Here is a 12,736-nt window from a genome sequence, read left to right as displayed (position 1 = left end):
TCAAAATGCCGTCGAGGTACAGGCACTTCTGCCTTCTCCTCAGTCTAAGATACTAAGATCATGCCTTAAAATGGAAAAAGGAAGTCAGATTGTGCTTACACAAAGAATTTGTCTTACCAAGCCGGTCTTCCTTCTTGCTAATCATATGATAGTTGCCTAGGTTTTATATACACATACAGGTTTTGATTTTTTAATATTTTTTTTTATTTGAGAGAGAGAGAGAGACACTGTGATTGGGGGGGCGGGGTGGGGGCAGGGAGAGAGGAAGACAGGCAGACTCGCTGCTGAGCTGGGAGCCTGGCATGGGGCTCTATGCCATGACCCTGAGATCATGACCTGAGCCAAAACTGAGAATCAGATGCTTAAACGTCTAGCCACCCAGGTGCCCCTGTATGTAGTTTTAGATATGGTTATATATATGGGTATATACACATATACACACACTCCCAGCAGATTGATTGGTAGTTAATTGGATTTCTAAAAAATAATCTCTTAGTGTTAATCTTCAAATGTTCTTCTCTCAGCCTACTGAAACATTTTTCCTCCCAGAGTGTTACTTTAACATAGAAAACACAGTATTTCTCTGATGACGGTTATCTTGAACAACAACAACATACCTGCAAAATACCATAGCATACTGTCATTTAGGAAGTCAGTGTAGTAGTAGTAGTTAAGAAAAACTCAAGGGCCAGCCATAGCCCAGTTCTTCTGCGTTGAACTAGTTAACTATTTTGTGCCTTGATTTTCTCACTAGAAAAATTAGATAATGGTAGCACCTACCTCTTGGATTTTGTGGGAGTTCAATGAGAGAACAGAAGTAAATAGCCTATCACAGGGTCTATGACAACTACGGAAAATGTGCTATAAATGTCAGCCATTGTCATTATTTGGCATGTTTGATACTGTCCTTGATTGCTGCAAGTAATTTCAAATCTTATCATCATTTTTGACAGCTGCTTGATGGTTGGATAGAGGAAATGTTTCATTCACTGAAGAATGACAGTGTTGTGTAATGATTCTTCTTCCTCCTATAAAGGTTTAACTGGATAAGCTCTATGTGGTTCTGCCGCTTTTAAGACCTGACTGGGAGGGGAGCCTTGGAAATAAGACATTGCAAACTCTGACTGAGAAATGCATTCTGACAGTCCTTTTGATGGGCTTTACAGATTCATTAAAATTCTTTACCTGCCCATGGTATCATGGATAGTGACAAAAGGGCATGGAAACATTATCTGTATGTTCAGTTTAATAAATTTCAACCCTACGATCTCCCTGTTTTATCCTGGTGAGGTAGTCCCTCACTCATCAGTTCTGACTCTGGAGTTATCTTTTAGGTTTTCTCACGAGGCTCACTCTGAATGAATTATTCTTTTAACTGCCTGATCACTTTAGTGGTGTGCACTTGCCTGTGGTTTACCCTTTGTGATTTTTAAGGTGGTACTTTAAAAACTACCTTCACTCTTTTATTTTTTTGAGTACCTATTTGTCTGGTTGCCGAGACAGATTAAAAATGCACTTAAATGTGGGAAGAAAAGTTCCCTTCATATATTTCCTTACCTCTGCTGATACACTTACTTGAGTTGATAAGGAATTTGAGATCATTATCTGCTAGATCATAACTTCAAGGCCTCCTTCACAAGGTATAAAGATGTAATTCTAAACAGGTACATCTTAGATTTTCTGATGTAATCAATCTCCCTTCGTCTTTCCGAGATTGAAAACCTGCCAAAGGAGAAGTTTGATCCCCTTTGTACTTGGAGGTCACTGAAATTTTTTCCCCCTAAAGTTTCTTATTTTACCAGGGTATGTAGGTGTAATGTTATGTTTTCTCATTTAACAAATGGAGAAGAATGGGCTAAGGATACTGTCTTAGAAGGCTTATATAGCTGGAGTTATTTTGTGAGCCAGTTCTCCCCTCCCCCCTCCTTTCAGGTAGAAAAAGCCATAGACTTTGGAGTCAGGGTGTGGGTCATGGCTGAAATTCAAGCCCTGGGACATCCTATCCCTTTGCTTAGGATAGAGAATAGCTAAGAGAGTTTCTCTGGACCTCACCATGGAATCTGGCTCAGTGTTGAGGTTCACTCAGTGTTTCTTTCTATGTACTGTGCCAGTCTGGATCTAGCTACTTTATTTTTTGTTTGTTTGTTTTGTTTTTAAAGATTTTACTTATTTATTTGACATACAGAGATCACAAGTAGGCAGAAAGGCAGGCAGAGAGAGAGGAAGGGAAGCAGGCTCCCTGTTGAACAGAAAGCCCGGTGCGGGGCTCTATCCCAGGACCCTGGGATCATGACCTGAGCCAAAGGCAGAGGCTTTAACCCAGTGAGCCACCCAGGCACCCCTGGATCTAGCTACTTTAGTCAAGAAAAACCTATTGTTCCTACCTCAAGGAGATGCACTGTAGACATTTAGTTCATCTGGTAGATCAGATGAGTAGCCTTTTATATGCTGCTGTTTAAATAGATGAATAAAAATCAAATATAGTTGTTCTTTGGAGAGGTGGGTGTGGGGGCAGGTTGGGATTCTTGTAGTTAAATGTTCTGTTGTAACACTTGATAATTAGGAGGCAAAAATAATAAAATAGGCTGGCATGGCTCAATAGTACCCTCTAATAATGGTGCAAGCCCCATTTTCATGGTCCAGTCCAGTTTCTCTAGTGGGAATTACAGAGTGGATGGTACCCCTAGTTGGCCTTATGGAAACGGCTACTCTCTCACACTCCAAAGAGTCCATTGATTCTCGGATTGAATCGAAACTGTTTGTAATGATCAAAGGACTCCCTAATGAAAAAGTTTAAGTGAAAAAAATGCCCAAGCAGTATAAAACCAGAAGAAGGAAATATAGATGGCAGCCCATAAGGAGGATCGTTCTGAAATGTGTTTCCCATATGTGCCTCTTGGTTTGCAGTCGCCTGGGTCTGAAGTACCATTTGTGTGATGTCATACTTAAACTCTGCTTAGATTTCATAGATGTGAGTAATAAATGTTTCCTTCTCCTTACATCATAAAGTAAGCCAATTAGAAATGTCTCTATTTTTAAGGTGGGTCAGTGCTGCAAATGGGCAGTATTTTCTTTAACTATGTTTTTCTTGCTGCAAGTTCCTTTGAAAAAATAATTCAGGTTTTCAGGTAGTAAAAATACGAGGTGAGGTACAGAGTGCATGGAGCCTCAAATAGGGTTTTCCAGGTTTCTGTGTGCCGGCTGTATAACTGCGGTTTTTATTTATCTCTAAAATGTGGAGGCTGACATCTCTACCCAAGCATCCGTAGGACTGTTGTGAGCATACAGTGAGATCACGATAGGAGGATCGTCAGTCACTATAGAACATTACACAGATGGGGAGGATTATTCATTCTAACTGCTAATACGAATGTGGGAATCATCAGATAGTCATATTCAGGTCTTTGGAAGTGTTGGGCCTAGAAAGTGATTTTACTTGACTTTCATGGATCAGCCTACTTTGAAATTAACACTGTTATATTCTCTTTGCCTCATTAAGACCAAATTATCTTTAATTAGCTTCACATAAGTATTAGATATTATACCAAATGAAATTTTGTGTCTGCTGCTCAGATTGCTGGGTGGTTAAATCTTACTTACAGATGAGTTGTGTGCATGTGTGTTTTCAAATTAGCAAATCTAAGATAAGTGTACAGTTCAAAATTACAGCATCATTCTAAGTGGATGCTCATTGAAACCGGCGGCGGAGAGAGGCTGCTGTGATGCAGCTGGGAAGGTAAGGAAAACACCCTTGTACAGCAGAGGGAGCAGGCGCCGTGGCACCCAATACCAGTCTGCCCTCAGGACCCCTGAAGTCTCCGCTGGGATTGTCTTTATGCATGCGTCAACCCGCAACAAAACTGGCCCGCCTTCCGCTCCCAGAGTCAGCTAGCTGCTAGGTGCGGTATGCAAATAAATAGGTATATTTAAAAAATCACTTGTTTCTTGGGCACCTGGTGGGTGGTTCAGTTGGTCTGAACAGTTGTGTCTGCCTTCGGCTCAGGTCATGATCCTGGGGTCCTGGGATCGAGTCCTGAGTTGGGCTCCTTGCTCAGCAGGGAGCCTGTTTCTCCCTCTGCCTCCCGCTCCTCCTGCTTGCGCCTGCTCTAGTGCTCTCCCTCTGTCTGACAGATAAGTAAAGAAAAATAATGTAAAAAAAAAAAAAAAAAAAAGGAAAATAAAAAATCACGTTTCGGAGCGCCTGGGTGGCTTAGTGGGTTAAAGCCTCTGCCTTCGGCTCAGGTCATGATCGGGGAGTCCCGGGATCAGGCCTGACATCGGGCTCTCTGCTCTGCAGTGAGCCTGCTTTTACCCACCCCCACCCCCACCCCCTGCCTCCCTCCTGCCTCTCTGCCTAACTTGTGATCTCTCTCTCTCTCTTTCAAATAGATAAATAAATAATCTTTTAAAAAATCACTAGTTTCTTAAAGTCACTATGAGAAAATGCCTCAAGGGTTAGTTGGTTAGTTTTGCAGCTTCACCTTGCGTAGATGAGGACTGAATAATTGATTAGGTTGGGAGGGAGACCCTTGACCAGAGAGAAACCTAAAGATGGAATCCGGAGAGGAGTACGTAGGTTGGAGAAGGAAGGATTGGTGAGCCCCTCCTTCCACAAGCCCACAGCTGGACTGACTGAGTGGAGAAACAGGAAGCGGAAACCTTGCGCGCAGCCTTTTATTCCCTGAAATCCTGCGGGTCGGGATTACCTGTGATGTGTGTGTAGCAAAATCTAGAGGTCACTTTTCAGTCCATATCAGACTCTAGTGTACACCTTTCTGTTCACACCAGGTAGTCTTCAGCCCTGTTTGGTCTGTTGAAAATCTTTTCCCTTAACTGTTCTTTTCCTCTGGCTTCCATGATCCATAATCTCTGTGTGGTCTGTCACCACTTCCTTTCATACATTTTTGTTTGCTCCTTTGTCTCTTTCCATCCCTTAAATATTTCTTCAGGCTTCTGTTCTTAGCCCTGTGTTTCTTACTCTTTGCCTCATAGCTTCCCCTGAGCTCCAGATGCTTAGATAGAAATGCCTTCAGAATTTCTCCACTTGGACGCCCCATAGGCTTTAGAGTTAGGGATGCCAAACAGCCTGTGAAACTTGCAGTGGCCCTGTCACCCCAAAACCATAAACACCGCAGTAGCAATAGAAATCTTAGCAAACTAACCTCTTTCTTCTCCTTAGGGATTTCCCATTTCAGCAAATGGCACCCCACTGGCCACTCATTTCACAAGCCATCCTCTGTCCTATTCTCATATTGGTTGTATGTCCGAATCTGTATCCCACATCCTCAGTATATCCATACATTCCCACCAAACCCACTCAGACCTGCTATTACAATAACTTAAATCTAATCTTGATTCTTTTTCCCCTTAACCATTTTCCATGCTATAGGCTAAGTGAATTTTTTAAACTTCAAAATCTATTCACAGATTTATTTTAGTCGCTACCAATTAATCCTTAGGAAAAGTCAAAATTCTTTAATATAGCCCTCGAACCTTCTTCTGGTTGGGCTCCTGTTAACCCTGTTCTGCATCACGGCCCCTCCCTCCCCAGTATTGTGCACACACTGGTTATGGTGCACCTTCGCTCTGTGAGTGTGCCATGGCCCCCTGTCCCTCAGCACACTCCAGCTTCTCCCACCTTTTCCCATCTAATGCCACTCATCCTATGGGTTTCTTCTTTAGGAAACCATTCCTCAAACTTCATGCTAGATTCACCCATATCTCTGAACCACCCTTTGTCACATGTTAATTCTAATTCTTACTTAATGTGTCTCTTTCCTGCTAGACTATATGATCTGAAATGTTTGTCCTTTTCCTTACTGCATCTCAGATGGACAGATGGTTGGTCAGATAGCCAGTCCTAGGGACCCGTTGTCAAGAGTGTTTATTAATTTTCCATTGCTGCTGTAATAAATTATCACAAGGTTGTTGACAGAACTCACTTTCTTGTGTTTGTATGACCAAGACCCCCATTTTCTTTTTCTCTTGTTTGCTTGCTTGGATTTCTTGCTTCCTTTCTCCCTCCCTTCCTCACTTCTTCCCTCCTTTCCTTCATTTTAAACAAACACGTGTGTGTGTGTGTGTGTGTGTGTGTGTGTGTGTGTGTATTTCAGAAAGTCATCTCCTTATAAGGATAGCCAAGTTATTTTCCAAGATAATGTTTCCTGACATTAAAAAAAAAAAATCACACAAGATAGATAAAATGGGATCTAATCCAATAGAGGTAAATTAAAAAATGTACGAAGAATTTACCCTGCTGTTCCTCAGGAACCCTGTCTGGATTTCTTCCCTGATTCTGCTATGAATGTGCTTCTTCAACTCAGGATCAGTCACCAGAGGCTCTCTATATCACCTCCCCTCATACACTTAGGAAGCTCTTTCACCATGAAGCTCATGTGACTATTACATGTGTATGTGTGTGTGTATGTGTTTGTGTGTGTGTGTGTGTGTATTTTTTAAATTTTAATCCTGTATAATGTACAGTGTTATATTAGTTTCAGGTGTACAGTATAGTGAGTCAACAATTCTGTTACTCAGTGCTATATCAAGGTAAATGTACTCTTAATCCCCTTCCCCTATTTTATCCATCCCCCACCCACATCCCCTCTGGTAACCATCTGTTTGTTCTCTATGTAGTTAAGAGTCTATTTTTTTGGCTTGTCTGTCGTCTTTCTCCTTTCTTTCTTAAATTCTGCATATGAATGAAATCATATGTTATTTGTCTTTCTCTGACTGACTTATTTCACTTAGCATTATACTCTCTAGCTCCATCCATGTCACTGCAATGGCAAGATTTCATTCTTTTTTTAATGGCATAAGACTCCACTCCACACACACACACGCGCGCGTGCGCGCACGCACACACATACATCTTTATCCATTCATCTGTCAATGGACACTTGGGCTGCTTCGATAATTTGACTATTATAAATAATGCTCCTATAAAATCAGGGTGCATATATCCTTTTGAATTAGTGTTTTTGATTCTTCAGGTAAATACCCAGTAGTGCAGTTATTGGATCATACAGTAATTCTGTTGAAGAACCTCCATACTGTTTTCCACAGTGGCGGCACTAGTTTGCATTCCCACCAACAGTGCACAAGGATTCCTTTTTCTCCACATCTTCACCAACACTTGTTGTTTCTTGCGTTTTTTATTTTAGCCATTCCAACTGGTGTGAAGTGATACCTCATTGTAGTTTTGATTTGCATTTCCCTGAGAAGTGATGAGCATCTTTTCATGTATCTGTTGGCTGTCTCTGTGTTGTCTTTGGAGAAAGATCTGTTCATGTCTTCTGCCCATTTTTTTTTTTAAAGATTTTATTTACTTATTTGACAGAGAGAGATCACAAGCAGGCAGAGAGGCAGACAGAGAGAGAGGAGGAAGCAGGCTCCCCGCTGAGCAGAGAGCCCGATGTGGGACTCGATCCCAGGACCCTGAGATCGTAACCCACTGAGCCACCCAGGCGCCCCTTCTGCCCATTTTTTAATTGGATTATTTGGTTTTGGGGTGTTGAGTTTTATAAGATCTTTATATGTTTCGGACACTGATGCTTTATCTGATGTGTCATTTGCAAATATTTTCTCCCATTCAGTAGCTTGTCTTTTAGTTCTGTTGATTGTTTCCTTCACTGTGCAAGAGCTTTGTATTTTCATTTAGTCCCAATGGTTTAATATTGCTTTTATTTCCCTTGCCTCAGGAGACATATCTAGAAAAAAAGTTGCTACAGCCAATGTCAGAGAAGGTACTGCCTGTGTTTTCTTCTAGGATTTGTATGGTTTCAGGCCTCACATTTAGGTCCTTAATCCATTTTGAGTGTGTTTCTGTCAGTGGTGTAAGAAAGTAGACCAGCTTTATTCTTTTGCATGGAGCTGTCCAGTTTTCCCAGCACCATTTGTTGAAGAGACTCTTTTTCCCATTGCATGTTGTTGCCCCCTTTGTCAGTGATTAATTGACCATTATAATTGTGGATTTGTTTCTGTGCTTTTTATTCTGTTCCATTGATCTGCATGTCTGTTTTTGTGCCAGTACCATCATGTTTTGGTTACTGTAGCTTTGTAGTATAACTTGAAATCTGGAATTGTGATACCTCCAGGTTTGTTTTTCTTTTACAAGATTGCTTTGGCCATTTAGGATCTTTTGTGGTTCCATACAAATTTTAGGATTGTTTGTTCTAGTTCTGGGAAAAATGCTATTGGTATTTTGATAGGAATTGCATTAAATCTGTAGATTGCTTTGGGTAATATGGACATTTTAACAAAAAGAACAAATAATTGTTCTTCCAGCCCATGCGTATGGAATGTCTTTCCATTTCTTTGCATTGTCTTGAAGTTTTTTCACCAGTGTTTCATAGTTTTCAGAGTTTAGGTCTTTCACCTCCTTGGTTAAGTTTATTTTTGGTTCAGTTACAAATGGGAGTGTTTTCTTAATTTCTCTTTCTGCTGCTTTATTATTGGTGGGTAGAAATGCAATAGATTTCTGTAGATTGATTTTTGTATCCTGTGGCTTTAATGAATTCATTTATTAGTGCTAATAGTTTTATGGTGGAGTCTTTGGGTTTTCTGTATAGACTATCATGTCATCTACAAACAGTGAAAGCTTTACTTTTTCTTTACCAATTTGGGTGCTTTGATTCTTTTTTCTTGTCTGATTGCTGCGGCTAGGACTTCCAGTACTCTGTTGAATAAAAGTGGTGAGAGTGGACATTCTTGTCTTACTTTTGACCTTAACGGCAAAGCTCTCAGTTTTTGTTTTTTTATTAAGATTTTATTTATTTATTTTTTAAGTAAACTCTCTCCCCAATGTGGGGCTCAAACTCAAGGCCCTATGACCAAGAGTCGCACTCCTCACCAACTGAGCCAGCCAGGCACCCCTAAAGCTCCATTGAGTATGAGTTAGCTGTGCCGAGATCCCCATTTTCTTGCTGGCTGTTAGGTAAATGGCATTCCCTGCTTCTAAAGGCCACTCATATTTCTTGGCTTCTGGTTTCCCCTTTCTTCCATCTCCAAAGCTAGCAAAGCTGGGTGGAGCCTTTTATATCCTCCCTTTTTCATCTCATTTTACTAACCCATCTGGAAAAGATTCTCTGCTTTTAAGTACTCATGATTAGATTGTTCCTACCCAGATAACCCAGCATAATTTCCTTGTCTTAAGACCTGTACCCTTAGTCATATCTGCAAAGTCCCATGTACTGTGTCAGGTATGATAGGTACAGGTTACAGGGATTATGGCGTAAACATCTTTGGGGGCCATTATGCTGTCTACTACAGAGCCCATGTTTTTTTCTCCCATAGTACTTACTCCAAAAATTATTTTTACTGGTTTGTGGTTTCATTGGTGCTTGTTTAATTTTAAACGATATTCCTTTGGTTTTGCTAGATAAAACTACTGTAAGCGACTAGTGCTTCATATGTGTTTGTAATAAGAATGAATGAGTGAATAAACACGTATTATGCTCTCAGATCTGATAAACTGCACATCACAAAAGTAGAACAAACTCCAGAAAGACAAACAACTGTGAATTGTGTCAGCAGAGCAATATCCTACATTTTAGAGGGAATTGTTGAGTTTGTAGAATGGTTAAACGGGAGGTAAGGAATTTAATTATCAGTAGCATTTTTGTCCTTTTTGAACTACTGTAATTGTGTAGTGGTATATCAAGACTCAGTTACCAAAAAAAAAAAAAAAAGAAGAAGAAAAAAAGACTCAGTTACAGTCTTTTGTGTTAATTTAAAGGGGCCGTGAGAAAATAAAATGGAAATGTTTCTTCATCCCTCAGCATCTTTACAGAATCATGGAAATTTAGAGCTAGAAGGGATCTATGGCCAATTCTCTTGAGCTAAATAAAGGTAAGATTGCTGCCTAAAGGAAAGATAGGCTAAAGATTCTAGAATTTGGCAGGGTAGCTTAAACGGTAGTTTTGAGATACAATATTGCTTAAAGTGAGAGAAAGCAAAAAGAGGAAGAATTTTTGTTGCTCTTGATTGACAGTGGCTAAAATCCATTAATTTTCAAAATGTGTAATCATTAAAAAGTATTTTCCATAGGATCTCTGTGAGAATAAACAGTAAATTATAATAAGATGTGAATTACCTTAGTTACTGAATATTAAACTACAAAGTACAAAAGCAGATTTAAATGTAGAGAAAACTTTAGTGCATGAAATTGAGGTCATATGTGCTAGTGATGTATGACTTACAGGAAGTAATAAAAAGGGGGAAAAGAGAAGTAAATGGTGTACTTTTAAGCTGATGGGACCTATTTTAAGGGTGGAATTTAAATTGCTGTTCTTTAAAACTTGAGTTCTTGTCCCCCCCCCCCCAGCTATATAAAGGAGGGGGGAACCCTGATCAAAGTAGATCTCTCCCCTCCCCCTTCAGAGTATACTTCTTAAAGTAGACCAGCAAGCTGTCTTTGTTTGCTGTTCCTGAGCAGAAAGAAGTGATTGATGCCATTTTTATATATTTCAACTTCCTCCCCCTGTGCTACTCATTTGAATGAGAGGAGCCCTTATAAAAAGAAATGGTGTCATAGGTTAAATGCATCTGCCTGGGTGTCTCCGCGTCCTGAGGTTGTAATCCTATGACAACATTTTATTTCCTCAACATCTTACATACAGATGTTTGGAATTTTTTTTTTTAAACTCAGAAATAGTGTGCTTTTATTAACGGTATTGATGATTGATTTTGAATGTTTTTACTTCAAAAAGCCAAATCTCCTAGTGGGTGGAATTTTATGAAGCACCTGTTAAGCTTTAGGGAGGAGGACCTTTTTGGCAGCGACCCAAAATACATATTTAAACAATGAGCCTGCCAAAGTCAGGAAATTATAAAACAGTTTTGAAATTGCAGAATCTGCTTTTTTTATTACCCTCAGGTTTCTTTTGCAGCTTGGTTATAAGTTCTTTCACATGGGATTTACTAATGTTCTTACTATTTTAAGACCAGATTTAGAAAAATAAAATCAAGTTTAGAGATCTCAGGTTTGGGTGATAAAAAGACCATCACATTTTAAACTGAACTGTCTTCCAAAGAGTGTAGGCTCACACTCCCTAAGCCTTTTGGAGGCATCTATGATTGAGGGTAGCCTGGGTGGCTTCCTTGAATGATAATGCCCCTCAGGGTCTCCACTTTCCCTCTGTGTTGTGAGCAAAGCTAGATGAAAAGTGTGCCCGAAATAGTGTGAAAAAGCTGGACACGCGGAAGAATGGTGGAAACCTGCAGTGGGTGTTGCTTCTTGGCATATTCTTTTTGACTGGATCTTCCAACCTCTTAAATCTCAGATTCATAATTTCTGCTTCTACTTCCAAAATTTAAATTCAGGGACCCAGGGGCAAGACGGCAACAGTATCGTCTTTGTATATCCCAGCAATGGGATACTCTCTGTATAATTTTTTTTTGCATTTGTAATTATATTGTTAAGCAGCCCCCCCGCTTTTTAGCTGTCATTGTAAGTTCTATGATTTCATTACACAGAGCAGGAATCACTTGAACTTCACACCCTCCTCTCAGTCCAGCAAACCAGGGAGCTTTTGGTAAAGGGTGGTTGCTGAGGAGGGCCAGGGCAGGAGATGAACCGAAGGGACAGGAATGAGAATGTGATCAGAGCATATGTTATCTCCAAGTTCTCCAAGACTTCTGATGGAAACTGGTATACATTTCCCAAATTTCTCTTAGGGAAACATTTCTGTAGTCATGGGGAAAAAAGGGCAGAAAAGGAAGTACAATTCAGATTCTCTGATCTTTTTGTATTTTCCAGTTCTTTAGGTCTTCAGCCAACATTATCACTCTCTATTAAGTATGACGGAGTGAGAATTGAAAAAATCTAAAGCCACGTTTCCGTAAAGTAATTTGCTTTTTATTCTTCTAGGACACCCATCCTGCTTGAAATTTTGTCCTGAATTAACAACAAACGTCAAGGCCTTAAGGTGGCAGTGCATCGAGTGCAAGACGTGCAGCGCATGTAGGATCCAAGGCAAAAATGCAGTAAGTAGGGCACACGGTGGTCCATCCCCAGGTAAAGGGCGAGCTTTCAGTGTTAAGGTGTTTTGTTTTTGTAGGCTGTTGCTGTTTTCTTTTTAAAGTTTTAAACACATGTGATGTCAGATTTCAGCAGGGATCATGCTACCCCTTCATTATATTTTGTTATTATTCATGGGCTAAGATGAGAATTTGTGGCCTTTTACAGCTTTTTCAGTCTCAATTACTCTCTACTATGTTATCTTACAGGATAATATGCTTTTTTGTGACTCCTGTGATAGAGGATTCCATATGGAGTGCTGTGACCCCCCACTTTCCAGAATGCCAAAAGGTGAACTTTTAAACCATAGTTAAAATGTGTTTTATTACATACGCATTAGCTTTGTCCAGCCCAGAGGTATGCAGGTTCCGTAAGCGTTTATTTGCCCCTCCTAGCCGCCTTATTCCTGTGGGTTTGGCACAGCTTGTGAACAGAGGAGTGTAAAAGCATTTAGTTTGCAGGTAATGTATATAATAAAGACTCTAATTCAGACACAGGGATAAAGAAGAGCCTTCCTCTCCCGGAACCATTCCCTTATTAGAATAGATTAGGTAGGTCAGAAGTTCAGAACATTCTCTGTATTATTCAGTACCATGTTCAGAGGTGAGATTCCATAATGTTGTAATGGTGTCTCCAAAGTCCTACGACTGGAGCCATCCCCCATTTCTTGGCCCTTAGTCGATAATTTTAACATGAGCATCTGAACCATTTTATCTG

General features: G+C 40.2%; 1 protein-coding gene across 1 annotated transcript in view; it reads left to right on the top strand.

Annotated features, from left to right (window-relative positions):
* Positions 1–12,736, top strand: part of KAT6B (lysine acetyltransferase 6B) — a 185,858-nt gene that overhangs the window by 119,088 nt on the left and 54,034 nt on the right. The window contains exons 5-6 of the mRNA XM_080823740.1: positions 11,870–11,985; positions 12,229–12,310. Of these exons, the coding sequence (XP_080679866.1) occupies positions 11,870–11,985; positions 12,229–12,310 (198 nt within the window). The remainder of the gene's footprint in view (positions 1–11,869; positions 11,986–12,228; positions 12,311–12,736) is intronic.

The sequence above is a fragment of the Martes martes genome (assembly GCF_963455335.1).
Source record: "Martes martes genome assembly, chromosome: 14".
Lineage (NCBI taxonomy): Eukaryota > Metazoa > Chordata > Mammalia > Carnivora > Mustelidae > Martes > Martes martes.
This window is presented reverse-complemented; position numbering and strand designations above follow the sequence as displayed.